General features: G+C 41.3%; 1 protein-coding gene across 1 annotated transcript; it reads left to right on the forward strand.

Annotated features, from left to right (window-relative positions):
• Window positions 1-10,286: 10,286 nt before the first annotated feature.
• On the forward strand, window positions 10,287-23,181 carry ABRACL (ABRA C-terminal like). The gene is made up of 3 exons (XM_057739804.1): window positions 10,287-10,528; window positions 15,483-15,549; window positions 22,611-23,181. Exons 2-3 carry the CDS (start codon window positions 15,489-15,491, stop codon window positions 22,793-22,795), a joined length of 246 nt encoding a protein of 81 aa, XP_057595787.1. The 5' UTR covers window positions 10,287-10,528; window positions 15,483-15,488; the 3' UTR covers window positions 22,796-23,181.
• The last annotated feature ends 1,186 nt before the right edge of the window (window positions 23,182-24,367 follow it).

A 24,367-nucleotide genomic window follows, 5' to 3' on the forward strand; every position in this document is an offset into this window, starting at 1 on the left:
GAACACACATACGAGGGTTGCAAAAATAGAAAGAAGAGCATTGGACTTCCTAGAGGATTACAGTAGCAAACTTGAATTAATTTTATTAAATTTCAAAGATGACTGTGATATTTACATTTCATAAGGTGATATGATATAACTGTCCTAGAAGATGTCCAAAGTGCTGGAAGAGTCCCAGGAGAGGGATATGATACATTGGGGACAGAGGAGAATGGAGTAAAGGAAAAGAGGCAGAGCTGGGCACAGCTGCCATATTCATTCATTCCGCAAGTTTTTTTTGCAAAGAGGAAGGATGCTTCAAAAAGAGACACAATTTTATTTAACTGTTACAGCAACCCTGCAAGTAAATTTTAGTATCACTAATTTTTAGATTAGAAAACTGAAACTTGTGGAGTTTAGTACCTTTCCTAAGGACATATACAGACAGGACAGGAGCCACACTGAGTGCCTGGGTAGCCTCTGCCTTGTAGGTAACACATGCGGCTTTGTGAAAGAGCTGGCATTCAACTTTGGCTTTGGATTTCAGTAGTCAAAAATTTTGCAGGAAAGAAGAACTCATCAGGCAGAGAAAAAAATCTGAGCAAAGGCAAGAAAGTGGGGATTTGGTGATTTCAGGTCCGGGAGAGAAGGTACAGGTTGTATGCCGAGTACACAGAAAGTGCTAACTAAACATTTACAGAGCAAAACTAATCTCAACCTCATCCCCACACTCTGGACCAGATGCAGGAACAGGATGGAGTTCAATCTGACAGACTCATGGTTTTCACAGATGGTTTTGGGTGTCAGGAATCTGGAAGGTAGTAGGGGCCAAGTTGTAGAAGGTTTTAAAAGGCATGATAAAAATTATATACTCTGTTTAATGGACCATGAGGAAACCCTAAAGATTTTGAGCCGGGGTGTGTTAAAAAAAAAAAAACGAACTGAGTAAATTTTAAAGATCTACTTGGCTTCATTGAATGATTTCTTGAATGATTCATGAAGCAGGCAACATCCCATCTAGCTAATAAAAAGGAGCTCCATGGAATTGTACAAAAATGGAAGGCTTTTATAGGCAGAAGGGGAAAAGCATGGATTGTTTTAGGCTTAGGTAACCTATCTATGGGGGATGGAAGGAGTCAGATTACCTCATTGGAGCTGACCAGAGAATTTCAGACTGACCAGTTAAGACTACATTCCTGGGGGAGTTTATAAGGGCAATTAGCTTAAGTATTACATCTTGGTTTGTTGATGTGGGGCTTAGCACAGGTGACTCCATTTTAACAAGTTTTAGTAAGGTGAAGGATGGCCCAGAGCAGGATATCTCAGACTTGAATGTAGTGCCAACTCTGTTTCAGCACGTCTGTGACCGTGCATTTCTAACAAGCTTCTGCCTTCAAGATTCTGATCCAGGGAGGCTGGGGTGGGCTTAGGCATCTGAGAACTCCATATAGAGAAGTACTGACAGGATGGACCAGAGGGAAAGTGAGAAGTTTCAAGCTGGGAGGACTTCCTTTGTTTAGAGCCTTAGAACAAGAATAGGAGTCAGAGAAGGAAGAAATGGCCATGGGAGAAGCCTTGAAGTAGCTGTTTATCCATCCCTTGATACAGGAAAGGATCTGAGCTAGTGAACTCTTCCGTCCCTTCCCAGCCTTTCTGTTTACACACACAAGTGTTTTCTGGTCCTCCCACTCCTCTCCCACAGCTGATTAAAGGAACCTGAGGCTATCTGACTCCAGCTTCTCCCAGAGTTCTCACCACAGGGGAGGGGGCCCATCAGCATGGCAGTATTCACCAACATTCTGCAGAAAGCTTTAGGGTGTGCATGTTGGGGGGCCTGACCACTGATTTCCTCCCTGAGCCCTGGCTTCTGGCTATAATTCTTCCCCTCCATCCCCAGTCTTGGATCCAATGGCAAGATCTGCTTCTGTTCCTGCATCAGGTCCAGAGGATAGTGAAGGGATGGGGTGAAGATCACATTTGTTCTGTAAATGATTATTTAGTTCTTTCTGTGTTAGGCATACAATTTTATGTCTTCTTTCTCGGACCTGAAACTTCCAGATGAGAACTCCAACTCTGAACTGCTTTAGCTGTGCTTCTTTTGGACTCAGCCTTAGAATATCACTTTTTTTCCTGAGACTATAGTTGACCCTATTGCCTGCAATCTCATGCCTCCTGTTTGCACCCTCAAATCTACTCTGAGGATTCCACTTCTTTCTGACCTCCAGCAGCCTAGAGCCACTTACTCTCCCTTACTGGGTAATGATCATGACTAAGGGGCTTGGTGACCATGCCAAGTGCTATGGAGAGCTGTAGGACAAAGAACTGGGGACAGGTGATTGTGTCTGCCAATTGAGAGTCATTAGTGACCTTAGACTACAAAGGACACCTTTAGCAAAAAGGTGAAGGCAAAAGCCATGTTATAGGTAGTGAAATAAATAGTGGGTGGTGAGGGCTAGATACAGCAAATATAAAGTGTTCTTTGAAAAAAATTGTCAAGAAAAAGAGAAAACAGAAGTTCAAGCAAGCGGGGATTGAGGGAAGAAATAGTGAATAAAGCAGAGGATTTATCAAGATTGTAGAAAGAGATAAATACTCCAACAGAGACCTGACAAAAAGGAAATCCTCTGTTGCTACTCCTAGGGACATTTGCATTTTGGGAAGGAACTTTTCCATCCTGCAGACAAGTTTCATTTTGCCTAGACAGTGCGTTAAAAGCAGTTCAATGAACTGCCTCATTTGTAAAAATGGGAACTCTATATACATAAATTTTTAAAAATCAAGATTTCTATCTTCTCTTGAAAAATAGTAAGAGTTAGCAACATTGAATGAACATTCCCACAACTGTTATTTATATTATTTGTCACTAAAGGCATTTGAATTTGCAATGTCTGTTTTAAAGCAATCTACACTGATTGAAATTCCAGGCATAAAATATGATGTTAGAGGAGCTATTTGGTGAAAAAGAGACCTTCCTGAGCACCCCTCAAATCTGATAATGTTGCTGGGTTCCTACCTTGCCTAGGGATCAGATTGTCCTCTGCTCATCCTGGGAAAGTGCCCCTCCCATAGACACCATGAGTGAGGGAGCTTGGGCAGAGACCAGAGCGGACCCTTTATATGCTGCAGGATGGACTAAAAAGACATCAATGAACTATTGTAGCTGAAAAGCAGCAGAAGTCCCTTGGAATTCCTCAGAGCAATTGCTACCCCAAGTGTGCCCTACTAGCTAGCTTCAAGGCTTGTCCAAACAGGTGGTTCTTAACCTCAACCGCACATTAGAATTACTTTGGGACCTTAAAACACAAATGTCCCAGAGATTATGATTTAATTGATTTTGCTGGGTCCCGGGCATTGCTTCTTAAAGGTTGGCAGGTGACTCTAATGTGTAGCCCGATTAACTCCCACTGGCATGCTTTGCGGCATTAACCCCTTCCACTCCAGAACAACTGAACAACAGTTGTTCTGTCACCCCTGAACAACAAAACTTGGATATTTGGGCTAGAAATTCTGTTTCTCTGTAGGTGATTCATCTCCCATACCTCCTTTGTAGAGAAAGAGCAGCCCTATGCAGATTTAACTGGGGGATAATCATCGATCCAAATTGGGCCAATTTGATTTTCTCTTTCAAGAATCTGGAGTTGAGATACTGAAAGCCTGCATCCATTTGGCAACGATGAGCTGAGCAAGTAGGGTTGGCACTGGAGACTATGCCATGGAGTCTCAAAGCCACGTGCAACCTGCAGTTATGTTGGGGTGGAGACTAGAGACTCTGTAGTGAAGGTGGGGGTGGGGGAGGGAAAGGTGGGATGGAAGAGGGAAAGAGGGAATAAATCACTTCAAATAAGTGATGGACACAATACCTGAGCTTTGTTGAATTCCATTGTTTCTAATTTGCATGTTAGAGAAGAAAAGAAAAAAAAAAGATATGGAGGAAGGGGGAAAAAGAGAAAAAAATAAGAAAAATAGCTTAATTATGTCCTGGAAATAAGGGTGATATATACTGTCTAATAAACCAGTTTATAAAAGTCTTGTTCTACAGTTGACAAAGAATGGTTCTGCTTCACATGGGAAGTTTGTTCTCTTTGACCACTCTTTGAGAAAGAGACAAATAAATCTTAGCCCATAATGGTTTTCAATGAATATTTGTTGAATGAATGAATGAATGAATGAGCAACGTGAAAATGCAGCATCTTCCAGGGCAGTCATATCAACCCTTTTGTACCACAGTTTTTTTTTTCAGCCAAAGCATCTTCATTTTTTCTCTGACGTGTTTTGTAATTGTTTATTCGTTTTGTCATTCCATTGTTTCTTTTAAAAAGTATTTTTGATTGAAATATAATTCATATACCATAAAATTCGCCATTGTAAAGTATACAATTCAGCATTTTTTAGTGTATTCACATGATCATGTAATCTTCATTACTATCTAATTCCAGAGTATTTTTCATCACTAGAAAGGAACCCCGTGCCCATTAGCCCTATTTCCTTCTTCTTCCTAGTCTCTAGCCACCAAGAATCCATTTGCTTTTTACTGTGGATTTGCCTGCTCTGGACATACAACTCCTGGCTATAGAACTAGGAGTAGAATGCTGACTCAAAGAATGTAAAATGTATTTTTAACTTTTTGAGCGACTGTTAAACTGTTTTCCACAGAGGCTGCAAGATTCATTTTACATTCCCACTAGCATTGTCTGAGGATTGCTTTCTTGGCATCCTCACTAACACTTGTTATTTTCCTTGTTTTAAAGTTATGGCCATCCTACTGGGTGTGAAGTGGCATTTTACTGTGTTTTTGATTTGCATTTCCCTGGTGATAAATGATGTGGAGCATCTTTTCATGTGCTTATTGGCCATTTGTATATCTCCTTTAGAGAAATGTCTATTCAAATTCTTTGCCCAGTTTTAAAATGGATTATTAGTCTTTTCAGAGTTGTAAGAGTTCTTTACATTTTCTGGACATGAGATCTTTGTAACACATGATTTGCAAAAACTTTCTTCCATTCTGTGGGTTACTTTTCACTTTCTGGATGGTGTCCTTTAAAACGCAGACATTTTAATTTTGGTGAAACTCAGTTTATTTTTTCTTTGATTGCTTATGCTTTTGGTGTCACATCTAAGAAAATGTTGGTTAGTCCAAGATCATAAAGATTTACACTTATGTCTTCTAAGAATTTTATAGTTTCTGCTCTTACATTTAAGAGCAGATCCATTTTAAGTTTTTGTATATCATGTGAGATAGGGATCCAATTAGCTATTTTCCTTGTGGTTATCCAGTGTCCCAGCATTATTTGTTAAAAATACCATTCTTGGATTTCCCTGGTGGTGCAGTGGTTAAGAATCTACCTGCTGATGCAGGGTATACGGTTCGATCTCTGGTCTGGGAAGATCCCACATGCTGTGGAGCAACTAAGCCTATGAGCTACAGCAACTGAGCCCACATATTGCATGCGAAGCCCATGCTCCGCAACAAGAGAAGCCACCTCAGTAAGAAGCCCACACACCACGACGAAGAGTAGGTCTGCTCACCACAACTAAAGAAAGCCCACGTGCAGAAACAAAGACCCAACACAGCCAAAATAAATAAATAATAAAATAAATAAATAAAAAACACCATTCTCTCCCCATTGAATGGCCTTGGCTCTGTTGTCAAAAAAATCAATTGATCATAGATGAATGGCTTTATTACTGGACTGTCAACTCCATTCCATTTTCTATATGTCTATCCTTACGCTGGTACCATTTACTTCAGCTCTGTAGTAAGCTTTGAAATGAGGGAATATGAATTCTCCAAGCATAAATTCTTCTTTTTCAAGATTGTTTTGGTTATTCTGGATCCCTTTCATTTCCATATGAATTTTAGGATAAGTTTGTCCTGAAAAGGACGTTAGAATTTTGATAGGGACTGCATTGAATCTGTAGATAATTTGGTGGAGTACTGCCAACTATACAATATTAAGCCTTCCAATTTATGAATGTGGGATGTCTTTCCATTTATTTGGGTTTAAAAAGTTTTTTCTTTCAATGATATTTTGTATAAGTGCATGCACCTTTTTAGTTAAACTTATTCCTAACTATTTTATTCTTTTGATCTTAATTGTAACTAGAATTGGTTTCTCAGTTTCAATTTCAGATTGTTCATTGCTAACATTCAGAAAAAATAGAAACATAACTGATTTTTGTGTATTGATTATATCCTGCAACCTTGCTCAGCTGACTTATTGACTCCATAGCCTTTTTTGTGACTTACTTAGCAGCCATCCTTGTCTTATTCCTGATCTTAGGGGGAATGCTTTCAATATGTCATCTTTGAGTATGATATTAGCTATGAGTTTTTCGTAGGTGTTCATTGTTAGGTCAGGGAAAATCCCTCCAATTTCTGGTTTGTCGAGTGTTTTTAATTATGACAGGGTACTGGATTTTGTCAATGCTTTTTCTGCATCTGTTGAGATGATGATGTGGATTTTCCCTTTAGTCTGTTAATATAGTGTATTACATTGATTACTTTCCATTTGTTGAACCAACTTTGCTTTCCTCGAATAAATCTCAACTGTTCATGGTAAATAATTTTTTTTCCCATTATTTCTTGAGGGCACAGATTTTACTTCTACTTCTTTATATCACATGAAGCACTCGAACAGTACTACAACTGGATAAAAAATTAGTGCTTAGGATATGCAATAATCATTATTATTACCATAATAACCAACATTAACATGGGCACAAAGTGATGACAGTCTGAACTAGAATGATAGATTTAAATGATAAACCTCATTTAAAGAATAAGATAAAAATTAGAGACTGTTGGCCATAGGGGATTATTAAACTTCCTAATATTGTTGAATAATCTTTACATTCCCAGAATAAGCCTTGTGTGGTCAAGATCCTCTATTCTTTATTTTTAAGAAAATGTTTTATTTGAAGAAAACCATAGTAACAAGAAGAAAAAATTTATCTTAGTTGGCCAGCTTGTTGGCCAAAGTCAAACACCTGTGTAGCTGGTAGACAAGAAAAAGCAGAATATTACCAGCACCCACTAAGGCTCCCCTCATGTCGCATCTCAATTACTATCCCCCACCACCCAACAAGGATAACCACTATTCTAACTTCTAACACCACTGATTAGTTTTGCCTGCTTTTAAACCTTTATGTAAAATGAATAATAGGCTCATTTTACTCCACACTGTATTTGTGAGATTCATCCATATCATTTCAAGTAGTTGTTGGTTGTTTCTTCTCCCTGGTGGATAATTTCCATTTTACAAACATGCCAATCCATTCTAATGTTACGGAGCATTTGGGGAGCTCTAGTTTAGAACTCTTATAAATAGTGCTGCCATGAGTACTCAGTGAATATTTTGTACATGTCTCTTGGTGGATCGATGTACCTTTTCTATTGCTATATTCTCAGGATAGAGTTGCTGTCCTAAAGATCCTACACAAAGATTTTTTTTCTATTCATTACAAGAGAGACAGTTATATTTTAAAAAAAGGAAAAAAAAAAGGAACCATTAAATAAAATGTTATTATTTTCCTCATTCCAGAAACTTGTGATTTCTTAAGTAAAATTATTATCCTATATGTAATGCTTTATTCTGGAATTATCTGTAACTACACCAACCAATACAGTAGTCATTAACCATATAAAGTTATTAAGCATTTGAAATGTGCTCCACACAATAGACTTAGTACAAAACAAAGTTTATAACATCTCATTAATAATTTAAAAATATTCACTACAAGTTGCAATGAATACTTATAATTCACTACAAGTATTTTAGGTATACTGGGTTAAATAAAACATAGTATATAAAAACCCTATTAAAATTAATTTCATATGTTTCTTTTTTAATGTGGTCCCTACAAAATTTTAAATTACAGAAGTGGCTCACCATTATATTTCTATTGAACAATGCTGGCCTATACTATGTAGTTAAATAAATGAATAAAGATTGTCTTAAAGTTTTATATGTACATTACTGAAAGTTCTTTTTGACAAGGTCGTGCTTTAGGCTACTTTTTACCCTCCAGTACTGGCACATTGTTGCTGGTGCATGCTTGATAGTTAATAAATATTTCTTAACTGTTTGCTAAACTCCATTTTCTGTTTTTTAGGTTAAAATTCCACATTGTTTAGCTACATGATGATAATATTCCTAAAAGAACAAGAAAAGATGATGGCAAAAGTCTGCATGGAAACTGAAAGAGTAGGAATTGGGTATGAAAAATATTACTCGGCAAAATTTTGATATTGCTTTCACTCAGAACAACTTTCTTGAATTGTAATTCTTTACGGATTAACATGAAGTTTATGTTACGCTTAGTGCAACATATGTATAAACAAATTATTTTTAAAGGGTGAATCAATTTTTATAGTAAGAGAGACTTTTACTTGCTTAAAATAATCTATTTCTCTCTTTCTGTTTTGTGTGTGTGTGTGTGTCCGTTGGCAGAAACACTAATTACTTAGTTATAAAGAAGTGGCATGGGACTTCCCTGGTGGCACAGTGGTTAAGACTCCACCTGCCAATGCAGGGGACATGGGTTCAAGCCCTGGTCCGGGAAGATCCCACATGCTGCAGAGCAACTAAGCCTGTGCGCCACAACTACTGAGGCTACGCTCCAGAGCCCGTGAGCCACAACTACTGAGCCTGCATCCACAACTACTGAAGCCCACAAGCCTAGAGCCTGTGCACCGCAGCAAGAGAAGTCACCACAATGGGAAGCCTGGTCACCGCAATGAAGAGTAGCCTCCAGTTGCCACAACTGGAGAAAAGCTTTATGCAGCAACAAAGACCCAATGCAGCCAAGAATAAATAAATAAATTAATTAATTAAAAGAAAAAGAAGTGGCACACTACAGATTGATTATTCATTTCACTGGATATTATCTGAATGAAGAATTGTGACCACTGCCACAAGCCAAAGTAGCCAAGTCCTGCTTAAAGAATTGCTAAATATGATCTTTCCTTGAATAGTAATTTTTGTATTATGTAGACTTGGAAAGATATAAAATACTACTTCTCTTTTTCAGTTTTCTTTTCCTTTTTTGTTTTGTTTTGTTTTTTTGACCCGGTTTTTAGTGAGAAAAAAATCGGCCTTTTAAAGATCTTGGGATCACCTTAAACTTCGTGTGACATGAGAAACCTTGACGAATCAGACCTTTGTTGAAGAGTAATCTTTTGGTGGTAGGTAACAGAGACTCATTCAAAGTCACACCCGAAGTGATAGGTGTTTATTGTGAAAAGGTAACTAGAATGCTCTTTGGGAAGTGGCTGGATCCAATGAGCCCTAGGGACCTGATATGAGGGATACTCATATCTTCCTCGGGAGCAAGTCTTTGTTGTTCTTAATATATCACTGGGTCTCAGCTTCCTTTAGAGGCACTTCTACCACTGCCACCGCCACCCACCTTCTACTTCATCCTTGGTTTTTGCTTACTCCAATGTTTTGCTTGGTGGCGGTCCATTTTCTCTATTTCTGCCTCAAGTCCTCTCCGCATCAGCCTTCCTGTCAGAGAGCTCATTCTCTGCATTCTCCCCTTTCAATTTCCAAGGGAGAATCTGATTGGCTTATCTAATGATCGGAGTCCCGGTTTGGTGAGGACTGTTTGTTCCAGGTCACCTTCTAGGGTGATGGCCAGTTTATGGACTGTGTCTCTTGGGTCACCTGACCACTCCTAATCCAATCAACTATGGCGGTTGGGGGTGGGGAACTCTGAGGGCAGTTATTTGTGCAACCTTTGTCCCAGGAATAGTTTGGCTCAATTCTCTCAGCAGGGCCTCGGTTTCCTTTTTGAAAGGACACCAGGTACAGCAAGCATGTCACACACACACACACACACAAACACACACTGATTAAAACAACAGTTACTAAAATAAAGGATGTATGAATAAAATGATTGACTTATGCGGTTACATGTAGGAAATAAAGAGAGGAAGAAATCTATATTGACCCACGGCCAAGAATTAGCTTTGTCTAAGTTTCTTTGCAATAGAACAAACTGGTTTTCAAAACTGCATTTTCTTTTGCAAATGAGACCATCCTGCTGTCACGTCTGTAGCTCTCTGAAGGGCCCTGCTCCTGGCTCACGTTTCCCCTAGGAGACCTCGGCATTCAGCACGCTGGGGGCGCTTTATTTCTTACGTTAGGAGAGAGATCCTGGCAGGAAGTCAACGTCCAGGAGCAGATGCGGGGGTTGGGGATCCTTGGCTCCGAGTGGCGCGGGGGAAAGGTGGCGGTAATCTGAGCTCTGGGCGCGTCCTCCTAGACGCCTCCTGCGCTCCGCCACCTGTCTGCCCCCTTCTCGGGCGTCTCCTCTCCTGAGTTTCCTCCCCAAAGGCTTGTCCCTGGGAGTGTGGGCGGCCCAATTCCTGAGCGCCGAAACTCTCACCCCCCTCCCCCCGCTCGCCCTCCTCCTCCTGCACACCAGCCTTTCTCTTTGCCTCAGTCACTTCCTTCCTCAGCCTCTTCCTCTCCAGTGCGCTGAAGAAGATAACCAGTCCGAACCGACGCTGCCCCAGTTTTCTCGGAAAAGAAAAGGAGGCCGAGAGGTGAGTGACTGCCCTGGGGAGATGTGGCCAGGTGTAAAGGATGGTCGGGGTAAGCCGGTGGAGGCTGAGCAGCCGGGGGGATCGCGGCCTGCGGGTGGAGAGCCGGGACCGGGAGGGGGCTAAGGCGCCTGGAGGGTATGACTGGCATTGGGCTGAGCGGGTGCGGGGGAGCGGGTGGGTGCGCCCCCACGCTCCCACCTCCGGGAGACTTCTGCGCTCTGCTCATGTGACATTTTGCCGGTCGGGGGAGGACAGGGCAGGAAGACCAGCAACGTTTAAAGATTTTTACCGCGGAGCAAAGTGTCCGCTTTGCACTTGGGGAGCCAGTTCCGCAGAGCTGAGCGGAGGTGGGCTGGGAGGGAGGGGACAGTCTCCCCCGAGGAATTTGGTGGCTTCGGGGCAGTGGACTCTGCGGCGCCGGCGGCGGGTGCGCATCTGTACGCTCCCGGTTCTGTGTGTGGCGTGGGTGGTAGTGAGGGGACACTAGCGACTCGGGGAGCCCTGGGCGGGGTCCGTCTGCGTCGCCGGGTTTGGGCACTCGCTCTCCGGGCGCGCCGGGGGCGCACCGACCGCCGGGGAGCGCGGGCCTGTGGCGCTGGCGCGGGACTCTCGGAGACAAAGGCTTCCGGGATGCGGTCCTTCCCGGGGACGCCGCCCGGGAGCCAGCCGTGCGCCCCGGAGTAGGGGGGCGAGCCCCGCGCTCCCCAGCTCTGCACTCGTGCCGGTGGTGACCGTGTGATGGCCTACGGGGGACAGGGGCTTGAGACCCCTTCCGGGCCGGCTCCCAAACTTGGTGCAGGGATGACCAAATATGGAGTGTGTGCGCGCCTGTGAGAGGCAGGAAGGAACCCAGTCATCTCCGACCCGCAACCGCTGCTCGTCAGGGAATGTGAAGGAGGGCTGGGAAACAGTGGCCAGTCCTACTGTGGGGAGGCGGCTCCTGATTCCCAGATGTCCCCACTCCAGTAGGCTTATTCCCTGACAGTAGAAAATCTCCAGGTATTCCCTCCAAACTTAAACAGAAACCAAACCAACCAACCAAAGAAAAAAAAAAAAACTATAAGAGGGTCCTTAAATATATTCTTGATGGTGGAGCATTTCAGCATATGGCCCGGTGCTCCCACATCCCGCTTTCTTTGTGATTCCCACGCAGAGTGCCTGATTGGATTCTGTCGCAATTAGAGGGCGGCTAGCATCTGTCATCGCCTTCCCCCGAGCCTCCCACTGACGGGCTCTTTCTTTCCCTTAGACTTGCTCTGCGCATGGCCTCTCATTGTTCTTGAACTTGCTGCCTAACACCAGTCCCAGGCTTCTGTCCTTGAAAAATGTCATGGGCCTTCTGAGGATTGTGCAACAGAGTATTTTATACTCTTTTGTCCTCATGAAATAATCAAACATAAAAACCATGTCAAATTATGTATGCTAGCAGTAGTTTCTAAGTCTCTTATTTTCCTATTCGGAAGGGTCAGTGCAGGAAGCCTTTCTTGCTTTGTAAGTGTTTTGCCTTAGTAAGTACTCAGCATGTAATGTTTTCACACAAATACAACCCACTGTTATATTTAGTGCAGTTGGCATAATAATCAGCAACAAAATAAAATAAAAGTTTTAAAAAGGAGAAGAGCCAGAATGATGCAGTAGAAACAGCATTTAGTTGTGAGAAGCCCCTCTGAGTCAGTTTCATTGTCCATAAAATGGAGATAAATAATATTACTTTGCAAGGTTCTTAGGTTTCCATGAATCAACGCAGGTAAGGAGCCTCGGGTGTGATTAATTACAAAGAAATTCTGGTTGCCTTCCCTTCTTAAAATCGGATGAACCTACATCTGCTTAATGTGATGCAGGTATTCACACTGCTTAAGGGTGGGATTTCCTCTTTGAGTCTCATTATTAAAGGAGAATTATGTCTGAAGTGTGTGGCTGGTGTCGGGTGGAAGGAGTGGAAAATGATGTTAAGGAGATAAATATTCAGGGTGGGAGGAAATCAGAGCATCTGGAATTGGAAAAGGCTGTATTCCCCTTGGACATTTCCCTTTCTCTTTTGTCCAGTGTGGGCTGATTTCCTCATCAACCACCACAGATCCATACTTCTGCAAACTTTATTCATTGTTAGACAGTTTTGATTGTTAGAGAAATTTTGTCTCATATGGCTTCCAAATCTGCCTTCCTGTTCCATCTCTCCATCTTACCCAATAGAGCAACACAAAATAAGACTCTTGGCATAAGTACATAAAAGGAGCTTTAATTTTTTAAAAATAGCAGCAGGTTCTCTAGGCTAACTTTAAAAGTCAAGATTCTTTAGGATGCAAGTGACAGAAACTTCATCAAACCAGCACAGGCAAAACCAGGAAAGATTGGTTCATGTAACTGGAAAGTCCAAGGTCGTGTACAGGCTCAATCATTGTTATGTGGCTGGATTTTTCTTTGTGTTAGCTTTATTCCAGGCAGGCTCTTTTCACAGGGTAGCCATTTACATAGGGGCTGTAAACTTACATCTTAGAATAGAACCCAGTAGGAGAGTGTCCTTTTACCAGTAGTTCTGGCAAAATTCCTGGGCTGAACCCATTGTTCAGGATGGGATCACCTATACTATGCCCCAAACCAATTATTCTGACTTTGAACCACTCCTGGAGTCTAGGGTGAGGCTCTACCCGATATATATGGGTAGGAAAGGCTCTATCCAAACAAAACTTAGACTGCTGGTGCCAGAAGGCAGAATGGGTGCTGAGCAGCGAAATGTGACAGCTGTCCACCACTCTGACATTAACAGGTTTTTTTCTTACCATTATTCTCATGGCATGTCTTTCAGTTGTGTCCTCTGGGCATGTTTTAGCTTTTTAGTGTCTCTCTGAAACAGTATCTTGAATTGAATGTAATGTTATAAATGTAATTTCACCAACACAAAGTTCCCACATTTGGACACTACAGTTTTTGATGTTGGGTTTTATGTAGCTGCATTAACCTAAGATGTTGCATTTTATTGCAATATAAGCTTCTTAAATTATAAGATTTACATGAAAGTGTAGCAGATGGTAATGGTGTTTTTATTATTAGCTGATAGAAAATCTGGGGTCTCGATCAATATCATTTAAACATAGATGTCATTCTTGTTTGTTCAAAGCGACCAGGAATTAGTTACGGTCTGTCTGAATAAAGTTGCTTCTTCCAAATCATCACTCCAACGTCAACCATTCTTTCATTTGATTTGGAAAACTTATGATTTGAGAACAGACTGAACTGATTCTTCTGCTGAGCTGCTCATACTTTCCAACCCTAACGTTGCTGTTTTCACTGTAAATTACTGCCTTCCTATAGAAACTCATTCTTCTTCCTTTACTTCTGTACATCTTTGATCCAACAAGGCTGGCATCCTCTCCTCCAGCTCTACCTGCACTTTCCTATTTCTTGTTGATATTTGTCTCCTCCCACTTTCTGTAGATGTTTGCCAGGCCCCTTAACCTTCCCTTTTCTGTCTAAGTGCACTTTCTGCCTCTCAGATTTCCTCTCTGTTCCTCACATAAATCAGCAGCTCCAGGGTGACAACTCCCACAGGTGTGGTTCCATCCCCTCTCATGCCTTTGCTTATTTTCCAGTCTTCAAACCAAGTGTTTATTGAACTCCTACTGTTGGTGCCAGTTGTGGTCCCGCAGGGATCATGACGGTCACATCCCCGTATAGAGGAGCTCACCCTGTAGTGATAAAAGCCAAGAAGCAGGTCATTCCAATCAAGTGAAAGGAAGAGGGCACACAATGCTGTGAGAACACGTATCGGGGAGCTCTCCTACTCTAGGGCTTCAGGGAGGGTTTCCTGGAGGAAGTTATATCTCAGCTGGGACTGGATGCATGGAAGTTAGCCTCAAGAAAGAGGAATTGCCAGAGTCCGAGTTGAAGAAGAAACAGTATTTGTGAAGGCTGGAGGCGAGAGAGTGAGGGGCATTTGAGGAATAAAAAGAAGCTCCATGGACCTGTAGGCTGGATTCAAGGGGGTAGATTTGAGGTGGCTGGAATGGTGGGCAGAGCCCAGCCCCTGGAGGACCTCATGAGCCAAGAGGATTCTCACGGCTGCTGTTAGTGCTGAACTCCTCCTTACCCAAGGATGAATGATCTTCACCACAGGCTCTCCGTCGCAGTCAGGTTGCACGGGACACTGCTGGGGGAAGGGCACCATGCCCCTGCGTGTGACCCAGAAGTCATCACTGCACTCACCCCATGGTATTAAAATTGCCTTGGATCCGCCTGGATCCACCTTCCTGACTAGACTGCAGGCTCCCAGAGGGGAGGGATCGTGTTGGTTTTTCCTGGTACCTCCAGCTCCTAGCTTAGGGCTTGCCCCAGGTGTGCTGCCTGTTTGTTTGTTTGCTTCTCTGCTTTTGTAAATGCTCTTCCTTGTGCCTACAACATCCTTTCCCAACCGCTTACCTGCCACTCCTGCCCAGTGACGAACCCTTCTGTGGCTTCCTCCTTTGTGCTCTCTTAATGCCTCAGATCCACCACTCCTGGCACAACAGTGTAAAGCAATTATATTCCAAAGAGCTTAAAAAGAAAAAAAAAAAAAAAGAGTGTTTGCTTGTTACCGCTATTCATTCCAGGCCTCTCCCTGCTTCTGGACGGTGAGTTCCCTGAGGGCAGGTCCTGCGTCACTCACCTTTGTATTTTTGGTGCCAAGCAGAGCGTGGGCTTAGAGTTAATAGTGGGTGCAAGGAGAATGGCTTCATTCTCCCCAGTAGACTGTGTAGAATAAGAGTGGGGTCAGCCCAGAGGGGCAGTTATAAAGATGGGGGAAATGGAGGTTCTCTAGGGCCGGATATATCATGCAAGTGTTTTTAGGAACAGGGACACAATAAATTAATAGCGACAGATGCTACATGAAAAAAAGAAAGGGCCCTTGGATTTGGCAAGATGTGTTTAATGGAATGCAGAAGATGTAGTAATAAAGATTTATTTTTCTCTCCCTCAGGCAGCAATGAATGTGGATCACGAAGTTAACCTCTTAGTGGAGGAAATTCATCGTCTGGGTTCAAAAAGTAAGTGTTATAACATGGATACAGCATTTCTTCTGAGTTTGCGTTAGAGCAGGTGGAACTAACTTTTTTGATGGAAGCCTGTGAAGGGATCACCCAGGGCTTCAGGGCACAGTTATGGCAGCTCCGCTGTCCACCTCAGGTGATAACTGCCCTCAGCCTTGAAGTGGTTTCTGGAGTCAGAAAGCCATTGGGGTATTGTAATTCTGATACAAAGAATGATTGAGATATTTCATTGTCCTTTGAATGGAAAGAAAATTGCTGTGCTTCTGTAACCAAGCTGCATTGACATCTTGTAATTGAACCTCGTGTTCAAATTTTTATTTGTCACACTATTAAAATTCATATTTTCTGCTTTACCCTGCCATCAGTTTGCAAATTGCCAAATGAGTAGGGACTCAGATTGAGATTATAATAAATTGTCTTTATTTTCTCCAAATTTTTGAGTATTGTGTAATCAGGTATTTATGTATATATAGCTAAAAGAACCCATCCTTTAGGTAGTTTTTTTTAAAAGTCAGCCTTTCCCCCAGCAGCATATAAGCAGTTACCATGAAATTCGTGACATGTAAAATCAGTGATAGTAGTGTCCTTTGCCTAAGTTGTAATGAAAGCAACTATTATGCTTGTAGCTTTAAGTATTTCATACATCTCAGACCAGACATGCAAGAGTTTGGGGAGTGTTTTGAAAATTGTAAGAGCAATAGACATATACAGCAACAACTGGGATAATGGAACCCAAAGTTTTCAAATTATATAAGTGAAAAACAACTTTAAAAAGTACCTTGAAAGAGTTGTCTTGTCATTATAGCTTGATTCTTCTTACTTATGGCTCTACTTATGAATCACAAATCATTTGAAATAACAAGAGGTACTTTGAAAATTCCATTAAGCCATTAGTATTAAATGTCCCCTGTAGTTTTCTGTTGTTGATGTATCATTACTACAAACTTTGTGACATGAAGCAACACATTTAATATCTTTTTTAAAAAATTTATTTTATTGAAGTGTAGTTGATTTATAACATTGTATTTCTGCCATACAGCAAAGTGATTCGGTTATACATATACGTGCACCTTCTTTTTCATATTCTTTTCCATTATGGTTTATCATAGGATACTCAGTATAGTTCCCTGTGCTATACAGTAGGTCCTTGTTGTTTATCCATTCTATATATAACAGTTTGCATTTGGTAACCCCAAATTCGCAATCCATCTCTCCCCCATATACTCTCCACCTTGGCAACCGGAACTATGTTTGTGAGTCTGTTTCTGTTTCATAAATAAGTTCATTTGTGTCATATTTTAGATTCCACATATAAGTGATGTCATATGGTATTTTTTTTTTAATTAATTTTTATTGGAGTATAGTTGCTTTACATGTCTTTCTCCTTTTGACTTCACTTAGTATGATAATCTCTAGGTCCATCCATGTTGCTGCAAATGGCATTATTTTGTTCTTTTTTATGGCTGAGTAGTACTCCATTATATATATGTACCACATCTTCTTTATCCTTTCATCTGTCAGTGGACATTTTGGTTGCTTCCATGTCTTCTCTATTGTGAATTAGTGCTGCTATGATCATAAAGGTGCATTTATCTTTTTGAATTATAGCTTTGTCCACATTTAATATCTTAATGGTCATGTAGGTTTGGAGCCTGTCTCAGTCTGTATGGACTGCTATAACAAAATATCCCAGACTGGGTGGCTTATACACAGCAGAAATTAACTGCTCATAGTTCTGAAGACTGGAGATCTGAGATCAGGGTGCCCTGCATGGTCAGCTTGGAGTCCTCTTCCGGGTCCCAGACTTCTTTTATCTTCCCATGGTGAAAGGGACTAGGGATCTCTTTGCAGCCTTTTCATCTTTCTATCTATCTATCTATCTATCTATCTATCAACCATCTATCATTGTGGTAATACTGGTTTATAAGATCCTGTAAGTTTCATGTGATACACTACAGCATGCTCACCACCAAAAATTTAGTTTCCACCATCACTGTACAATTGATCCCCTTTACCCACTTTGCTTTCCCTTCCTCCTCCCATCCCTTCTCATAACCACTGCTCTGTTCTGTCTACATGTTTGTTTCTCTTTGGTTTGTTCATTTATTTGGGGGGTTTGGTTGTTTGTTTTTTATATTCCACATATGAGTGAAATCATATGGTATTTGTCTTTCTCTGCCTGACTTATTTTACTTAGCATAATACCCTCAAGGTGCATCCATGTTGTCACAAATGGCAAGTTTTCATCCTTTTTTTTTATGGCTGATGAAATCTCGCCACCTCTTTTATAAGACATTAATCCTTATGACTCATGACTTTACATCTTTACACCCCCATGACTTTGGCATCTCCCAAAGGCCCCATCTACTAATATCATCACCTCATCAGGTTAGGATTTCCATGTATGAATTTTGGAAGGATGCAGCCATTCAGACCATAGCAGAGTTTGAGGTCTCCTGGGGTAAAATCAGTGTGTTGGCAGGACACTTTCTGGACACTCTAGAGAATCGGTTTCCTAGCCTTTTTCTAGCTTCTAGAGGCAGTCTGCCTACCTTGGCTCAGGGTTCCCTTTCTCCATCCTCACTTTGCATCACTCTAATTGAACAAATGAGCAACCTTTCCTAATCCCATTCTTTTCCCACCCCATTCACCATATTCACTAGGTGGAAGTTTAGTGAGTCTTAATTTCAATAGTGATGGTCCTACCTGTGCTCCTCATTTCTACATTCTCAGTTTCTCCTGAACTCTGTGAGGTCATGTCACTCTTGGGGGTAGTACTATTGCTTGGATTGTTAAAGATATTAAAGATATATTTCCAAAGATTTGTAGGGTTTTCTTCTCTCTTAAATCTTTCTCCATGTCGTATTAGTGTTTATTGGTCAGATTCATTGCATTTAAAAGTCTAATCTCTATATCCCTAGCACAGTGCTATTTTTCTGCTAAGGGAGACTGAACCAGCGCTTGAAAACAAGCAGCTTTACAAACTAGATGACTACAAAGTAATTATCATAAATTCCATAAGGATGAAAATATTTTGAACATTGCAGTTTCACCAGGCCTCCCTGACTTACCTGTTCCTAGTAATAGATGAGTTACTGAGTTGGAAAGCATCTATGGAGATATCTACTGGCAGGCTGTGGTTAACTATTTACATTGTGTCTGGAATAATTTTGACTAACGTAAATTATGTTTTAGATTAATCATATTTAGACTAAATATGATATATTAGCTGAAGTTGAAAATTGATGTAGTATTTTCTGTTTCTTTTCAAATAAAGTTCTATAAAGTCTCTCATTTTTCATCCAGTAGAAAAGAATTAAGTGGATAAAGATTATTTGGGGATTTAAATTCTTTCATTCAACAAATATTTCTTGAGTGCTGCCTTTGTGCTCAAGTGCTGGAGATGGGAAAATAAACAAAATTCCATCGCAGCCCTTGTAGGCCTCTTTAGGTACTGAGAAGACAGACAGATAAACTGGAAACATGTATTGGGAAGTAGTTAAGAGTGTGTGCTCTGGAGTCAGACTCTGGGAATGAATCCCAGCTCTTCCACATTCTTGCTGTGTGACCTTGGGCACATTTCTAAACTTTTCTGTGCCTTGGTTTCCTTATTTGTATAATAATACTACTTTATTTCAATGACTGTTTCTCACACTTTAAAATCTCTAAAATAAGGGTTATTTTATGATACATGATGTGCTATCATTAAATTGGCAGTTTAATTGGAACATAAAATAATGGTGCTTTCTTGCAGTCAATTGTGTCTGACAAAATGGTTAAGTAAGTTTTAATGATTGTAAACTGTATTGAATGGTTCTAGGAACATAGCAAGTAATCAATACATGTTAGCTATTATTACTATAATTGATGATGAGTACTTTGATTGATATATACTCAATTTTGTAAGAAGAGCTGTTAACTTGACTGAAGGAATCACAGCAGACTTTTCAGAGAAGTGACATTTGAGTCCATTTTTGAAGAAAAAAAAATTTAGCTAGAAAACGGGGTCTGGGATGCTGGGCAGATGACTCAACATGGATAAAATTACCAGGGGAGGTGATTCCTGTCACCTTGGGTAGCAGCAGGTCACTCACTTTGACTGAATCACAAGGTGCGTGGAACTATACGGCAGGAGACCAGGTGAGAGGTGAGTGCAAGGGCCAGAGGATGGAGAGTCTTACTTTATCTTGAAGGTAATAGGGAACCATTGAAAGGTTAAAATAGAAGAATATCAATTAAGCTTGCATTATACACATTTTTGGGGGTAAAAAATGGAGAAGGGGAAGCTGATAAGGAGTCTGGCTGTTACCCATGTGAGAATCAGTTTGGGCCTGAACCAAGGATTTAATTGTCCCTGGAGAGGAGAGGCTAGAGCAACAAAATACAAAGATACAAAGAAGGTGGCATCACCTGGATGTTTGTCAGATTGAGGGGTGAATGGGCAGGAGAACTCCAAAATTACAGCCAGGTTTCTGCTTTTGGTGCCTTTTAAAAATTTAACCTAAATTGAGAATTTACCATAGGGTGGGCACTCTATAAAAGTCCTTACCTATATTCTATCTTTTAATCCTTGCAACAACCCTGTGAGGATTTCTTTTTAATCCTCATAACTGCAGCCCAGAGAGCTTGAAGGACCTGTTGGGTTACCCAGCAGCTGCACTGATTCCTGTAATCAGTGAAAGATTCTCATTGCAAACAGGGTTGTGCAGCTAGAAGTTAAGAAATCAAACAGGGGCAGGAACTCCCTGGTGGTGCAGTGGTTAGGACTCTGTGCTTTCACTGCTGAGGACCCAGGTTCAATCCCTGGTCAGGGAACTAAGATCCTGCAAACTGCGAGGCGCGGCCAAAAGCAAACAAACAAAAACCAGGAAATCAAACAGGTGCACATTTGCTTTCCAGGCCAGCATTCTCTGTTTTCCTTTACAAACATATTTCCTCCTTCTTCTCCTCTTAGATGATTTATTTGAGGTGAGTAAATTAGTCACTCTAGTCACTGTTCTCCTAGACACTTACTTGTTTCACCTGTGCCTATGGCTTGGCACATTCCCCATTTCTCTCATTCATAATTGAACCAATGATCACCAGTCACATACTTAGCATGTGCTGGGCACTGTGCTTTGTGCTTTAGAACTGTGTCCGCAACTGCATGGTGTGGGAGGTATTAAGATCCCCATTATACGGATGAGGGAACTGAGGGTTAGGGAGCTTATGCAAGTTCCCAAGGCCAAACAACTAGCAGATGGCAAGGATTTCAACTGAGGACAGTCAGGAGTTTTTTTTAAAAGCTCTGAACAGGTACGGCCCTTCATGAAGTCTTCCTTTCCCGTCCTAGCCTAGATTCATCTTGGTCTTGACATCCAATCACGCGCTGCTTTGTATTGTTGTTTTACTTGTTGTGTGTATGTTTCTTTCCTCTTGGGAATGAAAGCCATTTCTCTGATAGCCAGAAAGTGATTCTGTTCTTTTTTCTCTCTGCCCAGCACAGCGCTGTACCCACAGTGGCAGTTCACTGAGCTGCAGGCTGTAAACTCTAGCAGGGGAGTGCAGGAACTGAAGAACCCTTCTCACTGTGATGGTGCAGCTTGGGGAAGGAAGAACTTGGAGCAGTGTGGTAGGGCAAGGTCAAGGGTAGATCAAAGGATTCAGCCAACAGTGAGGAGGTGTCCTAGATTACCCTTATCTCTGCGATTTCAGTTGATTGACTTTTAAGCAAAGATCCATGTTTACCTTAATTTTAAAAAGACTGGTTTTTTTTAGAGCAGTTTTAGATTTGTAGTAAAATTAAGAGGAAGGTATAGAGATTGCCCATATACCCTCTGACCCCATACATGAATAGCCTCCTCCATAATCAACATCCCCCACCAGAGGGGTACCTTTGCTACTGTTGATATTACCACCCAGAGTCCATGCTTCATATTACATTTCACTCTTGGTGTTGTACATTCCGTGGGTTTGGACTAATGTATAATGACGTGTCTCTGTCATTATAGTATCATAAAGTATCTTCACTGCTTTAAAAATTTTTTGTGCTCTGCCTGTTCATCTTTCCCCTGTCCTAACCATTGAAAACCGCTGATCTTTTGACAGTTTTCTCTTTTTCCACAGTTTTGCCTTTTCCAGAATACCCCGTGCTGGAATCATACAGCATGTAGCTTTTTCAGATTGCTTTCTTTCACTTAGTAATACGTATTTAAGGTTCCTCCATGTTTTTCATGACTTGATAGCTCATTTTTTTTAGTGCTTACCTTAATTTTTAACATCCATATTAAAAACTGGCCTTCAAACTAGATAATCTAGGAATTCTGGTAAATAAAGATTTCTTCATTTTTAAGGTCACCACTCCTTCCCTGGGGGTTCTGAGCATGTTTAGAACACAGAGAAACACTACTCCTGAGCCAGGGTTTCTCTTGTACTTTTTTTTTTTTTGCTGTGCACAGGCTTTCTTTTAGTTGCGGTGAGTGGGGGCTCCTCATTGCCGTGGCTTCTCTTGTTGTGGAGCACGGGCTCTAGGTGTGTGGGCTTCAGTAGTTGCAGGCACATGGGCTCAACAGTGGTGGCTCACAGGCTCTAAAGCGCAGGCTCAATAGTTGTGGCGCTCGGGCTTTGTTGCTCCGAGGCATGTGGGGTCTTCCTGGAGCAGGGATCGAACCCGTGTCCCCTGCATTGGCAGGCGGATTCTTAACCACTGCACCACCTAGGAAGCCCCCTTGTACTTGTCATTTTTATTGATTCAACAACTAACGATTAGAAAACTGAAATTTACAGGAATTGTCTACTATAGTAGCGCTGTAACACATTCACTTTTTGTTAATGTTTCTTGGTTCTCTTCCACTCTTTGTCCAGTTGATAGTAGGGCTAGGAGATGTACCACACATTGCATTTGTTCCATTACTTTTTGAATCTGGCAAGAGGTTACACTGAATTTTTGACTGTTGACTGTTAAATTATAACCTCGGTTAACCTATAGTTACATGTTTATGAAAGATTATGTGTATCTGCCACACATGGTGGCAAGAAACAGACTTTTCTTTGGCTAATGTTGTGTTTTCTCAAATTAGATGCTGATGGAAAATTAAGTGTGAAATTTGGGGTCCTCTTCCGAGATGACAAATGTGCCAACCTCTTTGAAGCATTGGTAGGAACTCTCAAAGCTGCAAAACGAAGGAAGATTATTACGTATCCAGGAGAACTACTTTTGCAAGGTGTTCATGATGATGTTGACATTATATTGCTGCAAGATTAATGTGGTTTGTATAGCTTTGTTTATTGTTTTTTGTTTGTTTCTGGTAAACTGGAATATTAAGTCAAAGGACAAACATGAGCATACTTAATGTATTTTTATAGAACTTTGTAAACAAAAGGAGACTTATTTTAGAATTCTGTCCTTTTTTGTACCTTGAAAGCCAATTTATGTATTACACTGTAAAATAAACAGAACCTATGATTTTTCTCAGGAATCTGGTTGGAAAATGTAGGCAATGAGTCTTTTTTAATGAGGGTGCAAGAGTGTTTGTCTCATAAATCATTCTTAGATTTGTGAATATATCTGTGAAGTCAAGAAGCAAACTTGAAGACCAGCTCCCACAAGGGATATAATGTTTGTGTAATAAAAACATGTAACTCTTAAAATTGCCTTATTGCCTTATTTTGTCATTTGAGATTTATGTACCTCTCAGAATTGAGTTTTTGCATCAAGATTAGGTAACTGCAGTAAAAGTTATCTTAATTTGAAGAAAAATTCACTTAAAACTACAGAATTTAAAAAGTAGGAATGGTTGGTGTTGCGATTTGGCCCTATAAAAAATATTGAGTTTGATGCCTATAATGTGCTTGCCACTGGGTTAGGGGACATGCCCCCCCCCCCCCAAAAAAAAGTAACCTAAAAACTTCACTTTCTCATTGGATTAGTTAGGCCCACCTGAAATAATATAGGGTTATCTATGATTGCATGCTGCAGTTTGTAGTACTGAAATCAAACATGATACAGAATCTCAAGGAGGATAAGATCAGTGAAAGGCATGATGGTTGGAAGAGGTATAGAGGAGGCAGAATTTGCAGGATTGGAGCTGATTATATCCAGAGGAAAAAGATGGGATGGGTGAGGGTGATGCCTCAAGGTAAGGCAGAGGGACATGAATTAGCAAGGCATGATCTTGTGAAATATAGAATGTCAGGTTGACTGGAATGTTAGTGAGAGAGGTGATTCAGATTGGCTAATTAAGGTGGGGCCTGGGACGCCAGGGAGAAGAGTCTGAGCAAAAACTGGAGCAGAGAAATTCCACAATGGAAGGTAATGTTTAGTGAAAGCAGCTCTGCCACTGGTAACTGGGTGGATTGTGGAGAGTGCAGAGGTAGTCAGACAAGCCACCTAAAGCATTGCTCAAGAATCTCATGGCGGGGACCTCCTTGGTGCTGCAGTTGTTAAGAATCTGCCTGCCAATGCAGGGGACATGGGTTTCATCCCTGGTCTGGGAAGATCCCACATGCCATGGAGCAACTAAGCTGGTGTCCCACAACTGCTGAAGTCCATGCACCTAGAGCCCATGCTCTGCAACAAGAGAAGCCACTGCAATGAGAAGCCCGCACACTGCAATGAAGAGTAGCCCCCACTCTCTGCAACTAGAGAAAAGCCTGCATGCAGCAACAAAGACCCAATGCAGCCAATAAATAAATAAAAAAAAAAAAAAAAAGAAAAAAGAATCTCATGGGGGTGGTAATAATGGGAAGGCAGAGGAAGGATAGAGTCCAAGCACATTTTAAAGGAAATTGAAGCTTTGTCATCAGTACCTTTTCTTTTGAGACAGGACCTCTATTC

Source organism: Hippopotamus amphibius, chromosome 6 (assembly GCF_030028045.1).
Source record: "Hippopotamus amphibius kiboko isolate mHipAmp2 chromosome 6, mHipAmp2.hap2, whole genome shotgun sequence".
NCBI lineage: Eukaryota > Metazoa > Chordata > Mammalia > Artiodactyla > Hippopotamidae > Hippopotamus > Hippopotamus amphibius.

Bases quoted from the DNA above. Each gene is read 5' to 3' on its own strand.
- ABRACL (XM_057739804.1), top strand. From the start codon at position 15,489: ATGAATGTGGATCACGAAGTTAACCTCTTAGTGGAGGAAATTCATCGT. The intron at 15,550-22,610 runs GTAAGTGTTATA...TTCTCAAATTAG, and splicing joins TCATCGTCTGGGTTCAAAAA to ATGCTGATGGAAAATTAAGT.